The sequence below is a fragment of the Calonectris borealis genome, chromosome Z (assembly GCF_964195595.1).
Source record: "Calonectris borealis chromosome Z, bCalBor7.hap1.2, whole genome shotgun sequence".
Lineage (NCBI taxonomy): Eukaryota > Metazoa > Chordata > Aves > Procellariiformes > Procellariidae > Calonectris > Calonectris borealis.
Window position 1 is genome coordinate 48832929 of NC_134352.1, and position 17321 is coordinate 48850249.

The 17321-nt window shown below is 41.8% G+C and overlaps 1 protein-coding gene across 2 annotated transcripts in view; it reads left to right on the top strand.

Moving 5' to 3' along the window:
- PIP5K1B (phosphatidylinositol-4-phosphate 5-kinase type 1 beta) overlaps positions 1 to 17321 on the top strand; it is a 130086-nt gene that overhangs the window by 100807 nt on the left and 11958 nt on the right. For both annotated transcript variants that reach the window (XR_012670821.1, XM_075136273.1), the window contains exon 14: positions 14384 to 14501. Coding sequence is in view for 1 of the 2 variants with exons in the window: in XM_075136273.1 (XP_074992374.1) it covers positions 14384 to 14501 (118 nt within the window). In the remaining variant the exon portion in view is untranslated. The remainder of the gene's footprint in view (positions 1 to 14383; positions 14502 to 17321) is intronic.

Here is a 17321-nt window from a genome sequence, read left to right on the forward strand (position 1 = left end):
TCAGTCAAGTGGTTCTGTCATAAGCAAGTATTCATTTAGTAACAGAACAGAATTGACAATTTATTGCTTCTATTAAAATTTTCAAAGATTTTCACTCATCCTCAAGTAGGTTTATATTTGGTGCAGAGAAATTTTAGTACCTAAAAGGTCTGTTTTCCACTACAATATATGTTCAATTTTGAGTCCAAATACACTTCTTTGAAATGGTTTATTTGCTTCATCTTAGGAAATGTAATACTTACATATTATATCAGGGAGTATTTTTATAGCAGAAGTGATAACAGGATTTTTTTCCCCCTCCAGGTAAAGTTTTCCTAAAAAGTACAGACGAATTAAACTAAAGATGACAAATCTGAATGTTCTGAGCAGTATGATGTTGTCTCAGCTGACATTGCTTTTACAATTGCAAAGAGCTGAAGGAGGTTAATGCCTTTCCAGGTGCTTCTGGAAATGTTTTAAACAGGAGTTTCAAGATACAAGAGAAAGTCTCTTTCCAATATATCTTTAAGCAGGTCTTACGACTTCCCTTACGTCACAAACCCAAACAAAATCCCATGATGCATAAAGGAGTACTTCACCTCTCTGTTTTTAGAGCAACACCAAGATACTCCGTGTTATATAAGGAGGATTGCTGAATTCTTCTGATATGTCTGAGTTTAGGAAAATAATCTACATGAAATCTAATTCTTGTTTCTCTTTATGTATTCTGTACCTCCTTTCTGTAAGATGTGTATGTAGTATGGACTTCTGCCTTCTCTTTCCTCTTCTTTCTGCTTTTCTGTATATTTTTCAATTGTTTGTTTGCCTTACCTTTGCATTGCTGTTTTTTCGGTGCAGACCACTTGAAATTTTGGAAAGCTTTGAGGGGTTGTGGTTTTTCTTTTTCTCTTACACAGTCAAAACTTCCTGAAATGTCCAAACTGAACTGAAATGTCCCATGACTTGACATTCTATCAAACAACCTTTTCAAAGACAGCTTAGAAAATAAAAGTAAAATAATCTGCTTTTTCAATGGAAGGGATTTGTAGGTATTAGTTTTCCTGTTGTAAGGAATACGTAATCACACCTTTTGCCAGTCTGGTTTTCTTTGTAAACAAACTTTTGTGTGGTAGGTTTAAATGTTCTGTCTGTCCACCCACCACCCTTAGCTTCTGACGCTTAGACATTTGTCAGAATCTGATTCAAAGAGGATTAATTTCATGCAAGCTTCATGAAAATAAGCAGCTAGGTGGAAAAAAAAGACTTGAACGCTCTAATGCTAGAACAGATGCACTGAGACACTGGGGGAATCCCCATGGGAAAGAAAGAAAATTTGACTATGAATGAAGCAACATGTAATTGTGACTTAACATGAAACAAGGCTTTCCCGGTTCTCCTGTGATGGAATTACTGTTGCTTCTTTTTTTCTTTTTTAATTAAGAACCACAATACAACAGACTGTTTTAGCAATAGGAGGGCAACAGCACAGTTGAGCACACTTACTGTGGCTGATCATTACTGAATGGGAGAAAGTAACTATAAAAATGTGGTTTTTTGCTTGGCTTTTCTTTCTTTTTCAATCTAAAAATTAAGGATGAGAACTCAGTGCACTGTTGAAATTGTACAAAACCTCTGTTCCGCTGAAGTGTTCTTTCTGATACACTGTGTATATCGGGATTTCTTTTGCTCTCTCCTGTGACCCCAGCCCCCAATTTTCTGTTTGCCCTACCAGAAGTCTGCATTAAAAATCAATGCAGCTATGACTATGATGATGCTGTTGCAGAAATTTGAACTTTTAGTTACCAACTGCAGACAGCATGTGTGTTGCTGTTAAGAGATCAATTATGAGATTTCTTCCTGTTCTTTTATGCAAAAGTTCCATGTACACGTCAGTTTCAGCTCAGTTATTCAATTTGAAAAAAGGCTATCATTTGTAAATCTCATTAATGTGCTGGTAGAAGCTATATTCTGTTGTATCTGAAGAGCTTTGTATGCTTTAAGGTGTACTGTCATTCTTTTTTTTTTCTTCCTATTATAGGATTACAGCTGTAGTAGTGAATAACACCTCTAAATACTAACGCATAATGTCTAAAAGTGTTCAGGGGTACTTAATCAAATAAAAAATTTGCATTTATTTGCTTATCCATTATGCTCTGTTGGAACAACAATATTGTGACAAGGTTAACAGAGCAAGAAACTTAGCAGAAAAGCAGATTGAAGAATACTGGTTTAAAGAGCACTACACTGCTACCTGCAGTCCTGAAGAAGCATCAAAAAAGCACTGTTGGACAAAAGACTAATATATATTTCATTTAATATTACAGTTGGATATTTTCTTAATGATATATGCTTGCATTAGAAGACAACAATGCCATCTAGGTGACCAGAATTCCCCCCTCTCCAGTGGTGTCGGAAGTTAGTATTTGGGTTTATTGTAGTTGATTTATGAAGTGTTTGTGGAAATTGAAGACTGAGAATCGTTCTTGCCAGGTAAATGCTTGTCCTGGACACATATCAAAATACAAAACTTCAGTCTCTGGTTTCAAATGTGAAGTGTAAAGCAAATCTGGATGATGCATCAGTGCCATTAATTTACTAAGGCATGTCTAAATTTCAGTGGTTTAAGCCTCATACATATATGTAGTATAATGATCTCTGTCTCGTGGAGTTCATAGTCTTAAGAAAGATTAATCTGAAATTTGCTTTTCGTACTAGCTTTTCACTGAAGTCTAGGTTGTAATATGAGTCACTTTCATAGCCAGAGGAATACTGAGTAATCCTGGAATTCAGTGTAAATGGTTAAGGATTATCAGTCCTTAGTATCAAGTACCGAGTGGTTAGTATCAGTACTGAGGGATCAGTGAGGCATCTAGATTTCCTGAAAAAGAAGTACTGTTCTTTCTCCATTTAAAGTTTTCTGAGCCATTTATACTTAATCTTTTAGTCATTGAGATATTAGAGAATGCTCAATAATGTATGAGCCTGGAAAGAATTAATGTTGCTTTGTTACAAATCTTATTTAAAGTAGTCTGTGTGGTTATAATGCCATTCTACTGATGTATCATTTAAGCGTGTGAAACTACTCTTAATATATTAAGTCTTTTCTTTGTGTAGGTATTTAGATTTACCATATAGCAAGTAAGAATTCAGAACAGACATTAACTCCAGCAAAGCAAGGAGAGCTGACTGATTCTCAGATGTAAACTGTTTGCTTGCCCACTGATATTCTGAGCCTTGCGTATAAAATAAAGGCTAGAAACTCTAAGTAGAAATGATTAGTAACTGTGGCAAAACTAGAGACTTCATATTTTGCCATAGTGTATTTGCCCTTATTGGAGATTCTGAATAACTTTGAACAATTTAGCTGTGAAGGGTGGCAAGAAAGCAGTAACAAAGATAATTTTTTTAGAAGACCTAGCAGGAGTTTTTCCTTAATGAAATTTTCTAAGATAGGCAAGTATTTTGTGAGGCAGAGGTTCTATCCCTGGAGCGGATCAGTGCTGTCCAGAAAGGTGAAGGTCAGTGTCCCTGACAATAAAAGAAGGACCTAACAAAGACTAAAGGACTACTCCTGTGAACAGAAGTTCCTCAGTCTGTTTCGAGCAAGTGGTCCAGTGTGGTTTTTGTAATTAGCCTAGAGCGACCCTTCAATTTCACCTGTTCCTGCTCCAAGCCTATAGATATATATAGATATGTAAAAGGTACATAATTTTTTCAGAAAAGTAACCTGTGTGATTTCATAGATGATTATATTTCCAGTTAGAAAAGTTCATCCTCTCACAACATCTCTAGAAAGAGTACCACTGCTATGTAACAAGATACTAAGAAAACATAATTAAAAGAAGAGAGAGCAGTAAATAAATATAGTACCCTGCATCATACCTGTTTAATTTATTTTGTGCTCGAAGATACTGTCTAGAAGTTTCTTCAAAGGCTATGCAATGACTTGGAAAGGAGAGTTCTACCTGTCCTGCAGGCTGCCTTGCAAGTAGACACATTATGATGAGGCAGCCAAATACCACGCAGCCGCTCACTCACTCCCCCCACCCCCCCAGTGGGACGGGGAGAGAATCGGAAGGGTGAGAGTGAGAAAAACTCGTGGGTTGAGATAAAGACAGTTTAACAGAACAGAAAAGGGAAAATAATGATAATAAATAATGATAGAATATACAAAATGAGTGATACACAATACAATTGCTCACCACCCGTGCTGACCGATGACCAAGTAGCGATCGGTACTTCCTGGATCACGCCTACCATTCATATACTGAGCCTGACGTCACATGGTATGGAATACCCCATTAGCCAGCTGGGCTGGCTGTCCTGATTATGTTCCCTCCCATCTCGTGTACCTAGCTCAGTCAGTAGGCACGGGAGCTGTCCTTGGACTAGGAGGGCACTTAGCAACAACTGAAAACATCAGTGTGTTATCAACATTCTCCTCATACTAAATCCCAAACACAGCACTAGGAAGAAATTTAACCCTATCCCAGCCGAAACCAGGACAGAATCCACCCCTTATTCCATACCATTTACGTTATGCTTAGGTCTCACATTTTTCGATATATTTCAATTAATCACCACCATCTTTTTTTATATATACATATATATATATGCACACACAGATATCATTCCCTTAGTCTATGGACTATCTCTTTAAAATGTCCATTGAGTTCATTTAGTCCATGACTTTGGGCTCCATCTGTTATAACAGTCTTTCAGGGCCAGAGAGAAGGTGTGTGGTGTTGGGCTGTTGCATCCTGAAGCCAGTTCTCATTTTGGTACTGCTGCGCTCATTCAGTTCTATCATCGTTGCACTTTGCTTGGTTTCATCAGAGTTAGTTCATTCTTCGTTAATCTGGGTGATTTTCACTGCTATACCATTGATAGCAACCATAGAAATAATGATATACAATATCATATAACAATTGATGTCATAAAATTCAGTTCATTGGCTATTTTCACCCAAAATCAAATCCCCTTGAGGTACACACCAGATTGCCCATCCTTTCGCATCACCCACCAAGTGTACCCACGTCCTTGAGCAAAAGTAATCCCACGGATGGGTTTTCCCTTGCCAGAGGCAGGAGTAACCCAGACTGTCTTCCCCAGCATATTTCTTATGTGCACGACAGGGACTTTATCTCCACCTGCAGTACGTAAGAGTCTTGATTGGGCAGGGCCAGCTCGATTAACAGATCCCCTAGTGTTGACTAACCAGGTGGCTTTTGCTAAATGTGTATCCCAATGCTTGAATGTCCCACCACCCATTGCCCTCAGTGTTGTCTTTAGCAGTCCATTGTATCGTTCGATTGTCCCAGAGGCTGGTGCATGGTAGGGGATGTGATAGACCCACTCAATGCCATGCTCTTTGGCCCAGGTGTCTATGAGGGTGTTTCGGAAATGAGTCCCGTGGTCTGACTCAATTCTTTCTGGGGTGCCATGTCGCTATAAGATTTGCTTTTCAAGGCCCAGGATGGTGTTCCAGGCAGTGGCATGGGGCACAGGGTATGTTTCTAGCCAGCCAGTGGTTGCTTCCACCATGGTGAGCACATAGCGCTTGCCATGGCGGGTTTGTGGGAGTGTGACATAATCAATCTGCCAGGCCTCCCCATATTTATATTTCAACCATTGTTCTCCATACCATAGAGGCTTTACTCGCTTGGCTTGCTTGATTGCAGCGCATGTTTCACATTCATGGATAACCCGTGCAATAGCGTCCATGGTTAAGTCCACCCCTCGATCACGAGCCCATCTATATGTGATCCTTGATGGCCTGAGGCGTCATGTGCCCACCGAGCTATAAATAATTCACCCTTATGTTGCCAGTCCAGATCCACCTGAGCCACTTCAATCTTAGCAGCCTGGTCCACCTGCTGGTTGTTTTGATGTTCTTCAGTGGCCCGACTCTTGGGTATGTGAGCATCTACGTGACGTACTTTTACAGTCAGGTTCTCTACCCGGGCAGCAATATCTTGCCACAATGCGGCAGCCCAGATGGGTTTACCTCTGCACTGCCAGTTGTTCTGCTTCCACTGCTGCAACCACCCCCACAGGGCATTTGTCACCATCCATGAGTCAGTATAGAGATAAAGTAATGGCCATTTTTCTCATTCAGCAATGTCCAAGGCCAGCTGGATGGCTTTCACCTCTGCAAACTGGCTCGATTCACCTTCTCCTTCAGCAGTTTCTGCAACTTGGCGTATAGGACTCCATACAGCAGCTTTCCATCTCCGATGCTTTCCCACAAGGCGACAGGACCCATCAGTGAACAGGGCATATTGCTTCTCATTTTCGGGTAGTTTGTTATACAGTGGGGCCTCTTCAGCACACGTCACCTCCTCCTCTGGGGATATTCCAAAATCTTTGCCTTCTGGCCAGTTCGTGATCACCTCCAAGATTCCTGGGCGACTGGGGTTTCCTATTCGGGCCCGTTGTGTGATCAGTGCGACCCACTTACTCCACGTAGCATCGGTGGCATGATCTGTAGAGGGGACCCTCCCTTTGAACATCCAGCCCAGCACCGGCAGTCGGGGTGCCAGGAGGAGCTGTGCTTCAGTACCAACCACTTCCGAAGCAGCTTGAACCCCTTCATATGCTGCCAATATCTCCTTCTCAGTTGGAGTGTAGCGGGCCTCGGATCCTCTGTATCCCCGACTCCAGAACCCTAAGGGTCGACCTCGAGTATCCCCGGGTGCTTTCTGCCAGAGGCTCCAGGTAGGACCATTCTCCCCGGCTGCGGTGTAGAGCACATTCTTCACATCTTGTCCTGCCTGGACTGGCCAAGGGCTACTGCATGAACTATCTCCTGTTTAATTTGCTCAAAGGCTTGTCGTTGCTCAGGGCCCCATTTGAAATCATTCTTCTTCCGAGTCACTTAATAGAGAGGGCTTACAATCAGGCTGTAATCTGGAATATGCGTTCTCCAAAAACCCACAATGCCTAAGAAGGCTTGTGTTTCCTTTTTGCTAGTTGGTGGAGACATGGCTGTTATTTTGTTGATCACATCCGTTGGAAGCTGACGACGTCCATCTTGCCATTTTATTCCTAAAAACTGGATCTCCTGTGCAGATCCCTTGACATTACTTTGTTTTATGGCAAAACCGGCCTTCAGAAGGATTTGAATTATTCTCTCCCATTTCTCAAAAACAACTTCTGCAGTGCTGCCCCATACGATGATGTCATCAATGTACTGCAGGTGTTCTGGAGCCTCACCCTGTTCCAGTGCGGTGTGGATCCGTCCATGGCAAATGGTAGGGCTGTGTTTCCACCCCTGGGGCAGTCGGTTCCAGGTGTACTGGACGCCCCTCCAAGTGAAAGCAAACTGTGGCCTGCACTCTGCCGCCAAAGCGGTGGAGAAGAAGGCATTAGCAATGTCAATGGTGGCGTACCACTTGGCTGCCTTTGACTCCAGTTTGTATTGGAGTTCTAGCATGTCCGGCATGACAGCACTCAGTGGTGGCGTGACTTCGTTCAGGCCACGGTAGTCTACTGTTAGTCTCCACTCTCCATTAGACTTCCGCACTGGCTATATGGGACTGTTAAAGGGTGAGCGAGTCTTGCTGGTCACTCCTTGGCTCTCCAGTCGACAAATCAGCTCATGGATGGGGATCAGGGAATCTCGGTTGGTGCGATATTGCCGCCGGTGCACTGTTGTGGTAGCGATTGGTGCTTGTTGTTCTTCAACCCTCAGCAACCCCACAACAGAAGGGTTCTCCGAGAGCTCGGGCAAGGTGGACAGCTGTTTAATTTCCTCCGTCTCCAGGGCAGCTATACCAAAAGCCCACCGGTACCCTTTTGGGTCCTTGAAATACCCTCTCCTGAGGTAGTCTATGCCAAGGATGCACGGAGCCTCTGGGCCAGTCACAATGGGGTGCTTCTGCCACTCATTCCCGGTCAGGCTCACTTCGGCCTCCAATACAGTTAACTCTTGGGATCCCCCTGTCACTCCAGAAATACAGATGGGTTCTGCCCCTTCATAGCTTGATGGCATTAGGGTACACTGTGCACCGGTGTCTATGAGAGCCTTATACTCCTGTGGATCTGATGTGGCAGGCCATCAAATCCACACAGTCCAGTAAACCCGGTTGTCCCTTTCCTCCACCTGGCTGGAGGCAGGGCCCCTCTAGTTCTGGTCATAGTATCCGCTTCTCACTTCTTGCAAACATGAGTCAAGAATTCCTTCATTACAATCCAAAGTAAGATCAGCCCTTCTACTCTCTCTGGGGAACTGTTCACTGGAAACTGGACCACTGTGAGACAGGTTTTTCCTGACAACTGGAGCAGCATTTTTCCTGGGAGAACCCCCTTGTGTGATTGTTTTTCGTTGCAACTCACGTACACGTGCCTCTAGGGTCAAGGTAGGTTTTCCATCCCACTGCCTTATGTCCTCTCCGTGGTCACGCAGGTAAAACCACAGGGTGCCCCGTGGTGTGTACTTTCGATACCCTCTCTCTTGAGGAGAAGAACGCTGACTCTTAATGGCTGAGATACTGGTCCATACAGGTGGAGAATAGGACCTATCGTCTTCGAGTTGCTGGACCTTCCGGGACAGTTTCTTCACAGCTGAGACAAGGGAGGAGGAGACACTTTCTTCGTATTCCCGGAGATTGCTAACCACAACATCAACCGTTGGTGCTTCTTCCTCTTTCCAGCACAGTACTGCCAACGCATTGGCATACGATGCTGGTGCGCTCCGTACTAATTTCCGCCACATGGGTCGTGTGCACTGGACTTCATCTGGATCTCTGGGTGTTCGGACATTGTCCAGGTCACTATAAACTACCTCCAGCACGCCTAGTTCTCTCAGGTACTGGATACCTCTCTCCATAGTGGTCCATTTGCTTGGGCAATATATAACATCTTCCTTGAAGGGATACCTTTCCTTCACGCCTGACAGCAGTCGCCTCCAGAGGCTGAGGACCTGTGTCCCTTTTCCAATTGCTTTGTCAATGCCTCCTTCCCTAGCAAGGGATCCCAGCTGTTTGGCTTCTTTCCCCTCTAATTCCAGGCTACTGGCCCCGTTATCCCAGCATCGGAGCAACCAGGTAACAATATGCTCGCCTGGACGACGGCTGAAATCTTTCCGCATATCTTGCAGCTCACTCAGGGATAGGGATCGGGTGGTTTCCGTCTCGTTTATGAGTTCTTCCTCTTCCTCCTCCTCTCCTCGTGATGTCCCTGCTCCTTCATCATTCCTTTCTAAATGACCTGATCTCCGCTTCCAAGGTTTCCTCTTCTGTACAGGGGCAACGGATACCAGCGACGGTTGGTCCTCTGGTTCAGCTGTAGTGCCTGTTGCTGGGGTTTGGGTAGCTGCAGTGCTTCTCATGGGGGTTGGAGTAACTGTAGTGACTGTTGCAGGAGTTAGAGTGGCTGCAGTGCCTGTCGCAGGGGTTGGAGAAGCTACGGTGACTGTTGCCGGGGTTTGAGTAGCCACAGGGGTTGTCGTGGGGGTTGAAGTGGCCGCAGTACCTGTCGTGGGGTTTTGAGTAGCCACCGTGTCTGTTGCCGGGGTTGATCTCCCGCTGCCCACCGCCCCTGAGACTCACCGCTCCGTCCGCCCAGACGAGACAACGTTGTTTGCCCTCCCTCTTTTCTTGTTCCTGAGGGTTGATCTCTGGACAGTATTCCTGAATAGTTGTTTAACCCTAAACAAGGCCTGAACCACATTCAGGAGACATAGCAATATGATCATGCTTGTTTGAACATCCCAAGGGTATTCAGAATTCTCAGGGAATATTGTGGACATCTTCGTGAAGAGGATAGAAGAAAAAGGAGTTTCTGACAATATGGAAGGGAAGATGAACAAGTGGGAGAAAGTGTCCCATCCTGTCTCCCCCTTAAATTCATTCTCCGAGGAGAAAAAAGTGCAATTACTAATAATTTCTAAGAGATGATTCCCGAGGTACAGGAATGACGGCAGTGCCGAGTACAGATACCAGATTAGACTTATGACCAATGATTTTATCACCTCATAAAACAGCAGCAAAATTATAATCTTGGCCCAGTTCCGACTGATGATAAACAGCACAAAAGGGAACACATACTGCAAGCAAGGTATTACATGACCCAACATTGAGAGCCAGCCCCACAACTTTGACAGCCAATACATCAACATTGTGACCAATCAATATAACGAATGCTTATAACAATTTTGCCTTAACACACTTTGGTCAGATCTATCGTTATCTCAATCCTTCGAGCCCCACGTTGGGCGCCAAAAAGGACTGTCGTGGTTTAACCTGGCAGGCAGCCAAATACCACGCAGCCGCTCACTCACTCCCCCCATCCCCCCAGTGGGACGGGGAGAGAATCGGAAGGGTGAGAGTGAGAAAAACTCATGGGTTGAGATAAAGACAGTTTAACAGAACAGAAAAGGGAAAATAATGATAATAAATAATGATAGAATATACAAAATGAGTGATACACAATACAATTGCTCACCACCCGCGCTGACCGATAACCAAGTAGTGATCAGCACTTCCTGGATCACACCTACCATTCATATACTGAGCCTGACGTCACATGGTATGGAATACCCCATTAGCCAGCTGGGCTGGCTGTCCTGATTATGTTCCCTCCCACCTTGTGTATCTAGCTCAGTCAGTAGGCATGGGAGCTGTCCTTGACTAGGAGGGCACTTAGCAACAACTGAAAACATCAGTGTGTTATCAACATTCTCCTCATACTAAATCCCAAACACAGCACTAGGAAGAAATTTAACCCTATCCCAGCCGAAACCGGGACAATTTCTAAAACTGTCACTTGAGTTTAGTATAAATAAAATAAGAAAGAGAGAAATAGTAATTAAAACTTGGGAAGGTTTGAAGGACACCAGTCTTTCGATTTTTTTTTTATTATTATTATTACTATTTTATTTATTATTATTATTATAGATAATCCTGCTGGTTATGCTAGTTCCTTGACAAAGTGTAATTTTTTCCTTTATTCCGTAGAAACTTTATAGGATCTTGCATATATCATCCTTAGATTAAAATGTGTAAAAGTTACACTGTTCTACCAATCTGTAGAAAATCAGTCTAATTTAATTGTTCCTACTGAAGATCTTGCACTCAACACCCCATTTTTCATATTTGCAAGTAGCAATCCCTATTTTTAACTTTTTGAGCTAATTTGAGTGAGGATTCTTTTGCATGTCATATCCAAGAGAGCATTTTAGAAGGACTTTGGAAAATGAAGGGTTTATTTTATTTCTACTCAAGAAGAAGAGAACTTGAGCCTGGTTTTTGATTAAATGTGTTGAAGTGCGCTGATTTAGAAGGTCAAAGTATGGCTTTTCTTCTCACTTCAGCATAAGGACATAAGTGCTTCTTAAAATAGGATCCGCATTAACACTAAGGATGAGACCTTAAAAAAAAACCCAAGCTTCTTGCTTTTCCCCCTTTTCATAGGAAAATTGGAAATCTTGTTCTTATACATGTCTTCCTGTAGTTCATAGTCACTTAGCCAGTTGGGATGCATGTTCTTCGTGCTATCATTGCACAGTAAGTACAACAAACAAAACTTGTCATATTCTGCCACGAAAATGATTTCTAACTAAGCAGCTGTAACCAAGAAGGTATTATTACATTATTACACGTAAGCACTATACTGCAGTTGCAGCAGAGTTCAGCTCCTGGCAAAAGCGGTTGCTTTCACACTGACACCAGCATGGGCTCCAGATGCAAATTAACATGGCAGTGACTTGGAATTTCCGCTTTCTTCTTTATAGACATTACAGATTAGCTTCCCAAAGTGGACAGTTCATGTTCTTTTAAATAGAGAAAAACCTCCAGTTATTGAACTTAAAATATATGAAAGAAAGCTCTGTCTTGCAATGCTTTTCCTACACTTTTCCTTTTAAAAAACAATTCTTCATGCAGGAGATGAGTCTTTCTTACTTGCAGAGTTTTTCTCTAATTATTCAGTGTGAAATCACAGCAGCAAGGAGATTGCTATCTGCAAATAAGTTGTGGATCTTTGATCGTGAGAAAAAGGTGGACTAGCATCTGTGTTGTTTCATTCTCTTCTTTCATGCCTGATTTTATTCAAGGGACTTTAGTCGCTGCTGGTTTTCTGTATGTAAGATTACTGTATCTTTGTACTTTCTTCTGCCCCTTTTCTCCCTTTTCTTTCTGTATGTTAATTTATGTTTTTTTATGTATTATTTGTTTCTATATATTAAATCTCTTTTTTAGGAAGTTCACTACTAAATAACCAAATTTTGACATTTATAGGAGCTTCTCTTTGACTTCCCTTAACATGCAGTTTTTGTTTCAACCTTCATTTTCTGCCTGGCTGTATAGTGTGTTTCTGTAACAGGTAGGAAAAAAAAAAAGAGGCACACTCCAAAGGGGAGGTGGCATTGTCTTTATTTTACAGGTAAAAGCAGTAGTTTAACAATCCCCAGACTGAGTGCTGAACTCATGTTGCTATTGTTTGCTATCCACAGCAGGCTGTGAAGCAACATAGATCATAATTTAACAAACTAAGAACAAAATTAGTGCAGTGCCTTCTAATGGAAAAGTAGAGAAGAGAAGTGTCACAGTAAGCCAGTGAATTAAACCAAAATAACAGGAGAACTAGGTCTTAGTCTTCTGATACGTGAAGGATATAAAATAAAATGCCACTGGTGTGTATTGCAGAATCCTTACCTTGTCTTCAGTACAGGTTCCAGAGGTTTCTGGAAGTTAAAAATAACAGCAGTAAAGGTGGCAGTGATGTGGCCTGATACGTATATGAAAGGAATAACTATTTCAATTTTTTTTGCTTTTAAATCTAACCTGATGCAGGAATGAAAGCCAGGTATACACCACAGCCTGCCCGACTTGCTTTACAGTTAGTAATGCAGAGCACTATTTTCCAGAAGGAAGGGTTGACCACTGGGTTTGCATATTTTTATAGCAGTAGTAGCTGCTCACTGCACATTCATCTCGTGCCACGTGGTTTTCATATATGGGCCTTTGCACATTCAGAGGCCTGAACTGTGCCACAGCAGAGATCAAAATTCTGCACGCAAAAGTGACTCTCTCCCCCACCCTCCCCTTTTGCCAAGAGTAGTATCTTTCATGCCAGAGCTTATTTTGTGGGAGATGATAAAACATAGTTAAACATTTGGCAACAGCCCATTTTTTCCCTTCCTGTCTGCCCTCCCCCCTTCAGTAAAATGAAGCATTGGCAGAAAACTGATGTGACTGAAATGTTGCTCAATAAAATACAAGGAACGGGTGTGAAAAAAATGCTACTAAGTCAGTGGGAGCTGGATCACCCTCGGGACAAAAGAAATAGTCTTGCTATTGAAAAGATGCCTAACACAATATATAAAAAAAGGAACATTGTAGTGTGGCGAATGTAATGCTGTGCACTTGATACTAATACGACATGAAGATGACTGATGATTATTATTTTGTTGAGCATTTTAATTTATTTTCTATTTTGCATACTAGCTTTGCCCTTTCTGAAATTATATCCCATCTGAAACATACTTAAACTACAAAGTAGTGCAAAGGGAGGGGGAAATTAGTAATTCCTGGACTGATGGCTGTAACCATGTTTTCATACCCAGTTATAATGCAGAATTGTTTGCTTTTCACCTTGTGTGTAAATAGGTAAGAACTTTTAAAATATGTCTCTGCAAAACTGACAGTTGAGTTTTTAAGGCAGCCTGGAGTCTGATAGTTTCTGGCAACCATGAGGACATGTGATAATGGACACCTAACTCCATTAAAACACCTTTGAGAGTTTCAGCTTTGCAGTTCCAAGTGTGTTAACAAACAAAACAAGATTCCTGTGCAGATACATTTGCAGTTTCACATTCTTTCTGGATAGCAGAGAACAAAAAATCATATCTATGAATGAAATAATAGAGTGCACCTGCTCTGTAAATACCACTTCCTTGCAGAGCTGTACTAATTACAGTACACTCTTCTTGTTCTCCCACTTTCCCTTCTGAACTGTTGGCAGCAAGTGATCCCGTATCTGCATGAGAAAATCCAGTGCTACTTTGCCTAATTACTGAATTTTTTTCCCTATTTTGAATTAAGAAATGCTGCCAAAATTTACACCATGTGTGATGTGGAAGTAACTTCTTTTGAAATTAATGAAATTATCCCACATTTACTTTGACATAGTTTCATTCTTTAAATAAATATTAAAGTTCAGGAACTTCCTGATAAAATTTTAGTTAATGCAAAAACAGAAGCTATGGTTTGTGTACGTTAGTCAAATATGAGCTGCCAATTATCTAGGCATTGTCAACATATCTATATTTGTCCATTTACATTCCCTCTTTTCAAGTATTTGAAGCTTTTACATTTAAGAGAGAAATGTATTTTATGTATCTATGACCGTGCTCTCTGTAACTTGTATTTTTGGTTGACTGTAGTCTCCCTTCTCTTTGCAGTAAAGGGTTGCCTTCGAGTTCAACATTCACTTTAGAAGACAGTGCCATCTATTTGACTTCAGAACAGAGCACACTGGAAATGGAAAATGATAATGCTTCAGTTTTGGATGTCTACTTAGTAAGTTGTCAAATTGTTTCTGATGGGCTTTTTCCCCTGTAATTCCTTTGACTCAGGCTCAGTAAGTGACTAAAATACATGCTTAACTTGAAGATCCAGAGGTTCACGGAGGTATTTCTTATATGAGACCTATGCTTAAGTACCTTGCTAAAGCAAATCCTTCAAGAATCTATGTGTCTATTAACTATTGTGTTAATAGTGAAGTATGCCAAAATGCCCTTCAGTTTTTCTCTAATGGTAGGGGGTTTTTCTTCCCATTATTTGTTTTCCATAGGAGAAAAAAAAAGAAAAGAAAAATCTTTCCTCTTCATGTTGAATATTCTACAATGTAGAAGTTAGATTTTCTCAGAGAGGAAAGTTCTGTGTTTACATCAGTGATTTTGAAGCCAGTGAAGTAAAAGCTCAATATGAAGTACATTAATGGCTCCCCTTTCTGCTCTGAAGGGTTGTCCAGTTGTGGTGGCTGGAATATGATTAAAAATTTATCTTTTCTTTGCTGTTTTGATTCCTAGTGAGCAGTTTATCTGACCGCTGAAAGATAAGCTCAAGTCTGCGTCTTTGGTTGTCTTCATATCACCTGTGTTTTAAAAATTCTCTCGGTATCTACAGCTCAGATTCCACAGACATAAAGGCAGTAGGCACCCAACTCTAATTCCAATCGAGTGAAGTTGTGTGTATCTAACCCTTTTAGGCCGTTTTGAAAATCTCAGTATAAATATAGGAGGGAGGTATGTTAAGCTTGGCTTTTTTTCTGAAGGTTTGTTTTCCTAAAGCACAAATTAAACAATTCTGATATTATCCTAGTAATATTTTCCTTCTATTTTCATAAATCAATGTCTGTGACATTTTGGCAAGAATCGTACTAGGGAGGAAGGGTCAAAAAGGAAAGTCTGTTCATTAAGTTTCTAATTAATGTTTCACACAGGCATGGTTGTTTCCTTTTTAGATAAAGTCCACTGCATTCTTTATTTTTCTTATCTCTAGAGTTTCTTGATTTTTGTCTTAAGAGATCCAGAATATCAGAGAATCATAGAACAGCCGAGGTTGGAAGGGACCTCAAGAGATCATCTGGTCCAACCTTTCATGGGAAAGGGAGCCTAGATGAGAATATCTAGCACCCTGTCCCATCGCATCTTGAAAACCTCCAGTGATGGGGACTCTGCCACATCCCTGCAGAGGTTGTTCAGTGATTGATTGTTCATCCTGAAAAAACTTTTCTTGTGTTGAGATGAAACATGTTCGTGTCTGATCTTATGTCAAGATGAAACATGTTTGTCGCATGTTTGTGTCTGATCCCCATGCTATTTCTCTATAGGCTGTACCACTGATTTTTTTTTAATTCTTTTTAGCCAGCAACACTTGAGTATATACAGTACCTACTTAACAGCTACTAATTTAATAGTCCTGCACACTTAGGGGAGTTGTTGTCTATCCTGCCTCCACTGAAACAAGACAGTAGCAAGTACCAGTGACCAGTTAGATGTAGAATTGATTTAGTTAACTGTGATCTCAAGTAGCCCATTAAATCAGCCTATTCCTGTAGGACTTGTGTTAATTGGGCTTGTTGCTGATATGATGTTGACATGAGTGGTCTGTTAAGAGGGACTCACAAATCCTGAAGTGTTATAGGAAATGGACAAATGAGTAATACCTTTCAGCCTAACTTTGCTAGCAGATTGGCTGTGTTAGTGAATTGTCCTTTAAACTAACACACTTGGGGGGTAGGATCCAGAGCTGTGACACCTACATATTCATAAGCAACAGGGTGGATGAGCATACCTACTAGAGTAGTGGGCAATGCTCCCTAACCCTTTACAAAGGCAAGAACCCTAAGTCCAACCACCTCAAGTGCATGTATACCAATGCACATAGTCTGGGCAGCAAAGAGGAGGAACTGGAGCTTCATGCCCAGTCTGAGAGTTATGATATGATAGGAATCGCAGAAACTTGGTGGGAAGACTCACATGACTGAAAGACCACAATGGATGGCTACAAACTCTTTTGGAAAGATAGGATGGGAGGAAGAGGAGGTGGAGTTGCACTTCATAAAAAAAGAGGAAAGCTATAGAGACCCCTAAAGTTCTACTGAATGCCTTTGGATCAAGATTAGATGGTTCATCACCAAGGAGGATCTTGTGTTAGGTATCTGTTACTGACCTTCCAACCAGGATGATGAGGCTGACGAAACTTTACTTTGGCTGCTCAAGGAAGTCTTGGGCCAACAGAACCTGGTCCCCATGGGTGAATTCGATTACCCAGACATTTGTTGGGAGAACAACACAGTGGTGCACAAGTTGTCCATGAGATACCTGGAATGCATGAAGACTGCTTCCTGCTACAGGTGCTGGATATGCCAACTAGGAACAGCGCATTGCTAGATTTACAGCTCACAAACCAAAAAGACTGCCAATGATAGTCTTTGATACAGCGATCGCATTGTGGAGTTTAAGATCCTGCTGAGCACACTGAAGACCACTAGTAGGACAAAGGCCCTGGATTTTAGCTTCAGTATACTCAAGCCCAGAAGCAAGGGATTCCATGGGAAGCATGCATGGAGGGCAAATGAGCTTGTGAGTACTGGGAACTTTTAAAGAACAGCCTCCTGGAAGCACAAGAACTGTCCATCGCTTACAAAGGGAAAGGAGGAAGGCAGAACAAGAGACTGCCCAGACTTAACAATGAGCTTTTGGATATGCTTAAAAACGAAAAAGAAGCATACGAGCTATGGGAAGGCGGCCAAATACCCATTGAGGACTACAAGAACCTTGCTAGGGCATGCAGAGATGCAGACAGGAAGGTTAAGGCTCCACTTAAATTGGC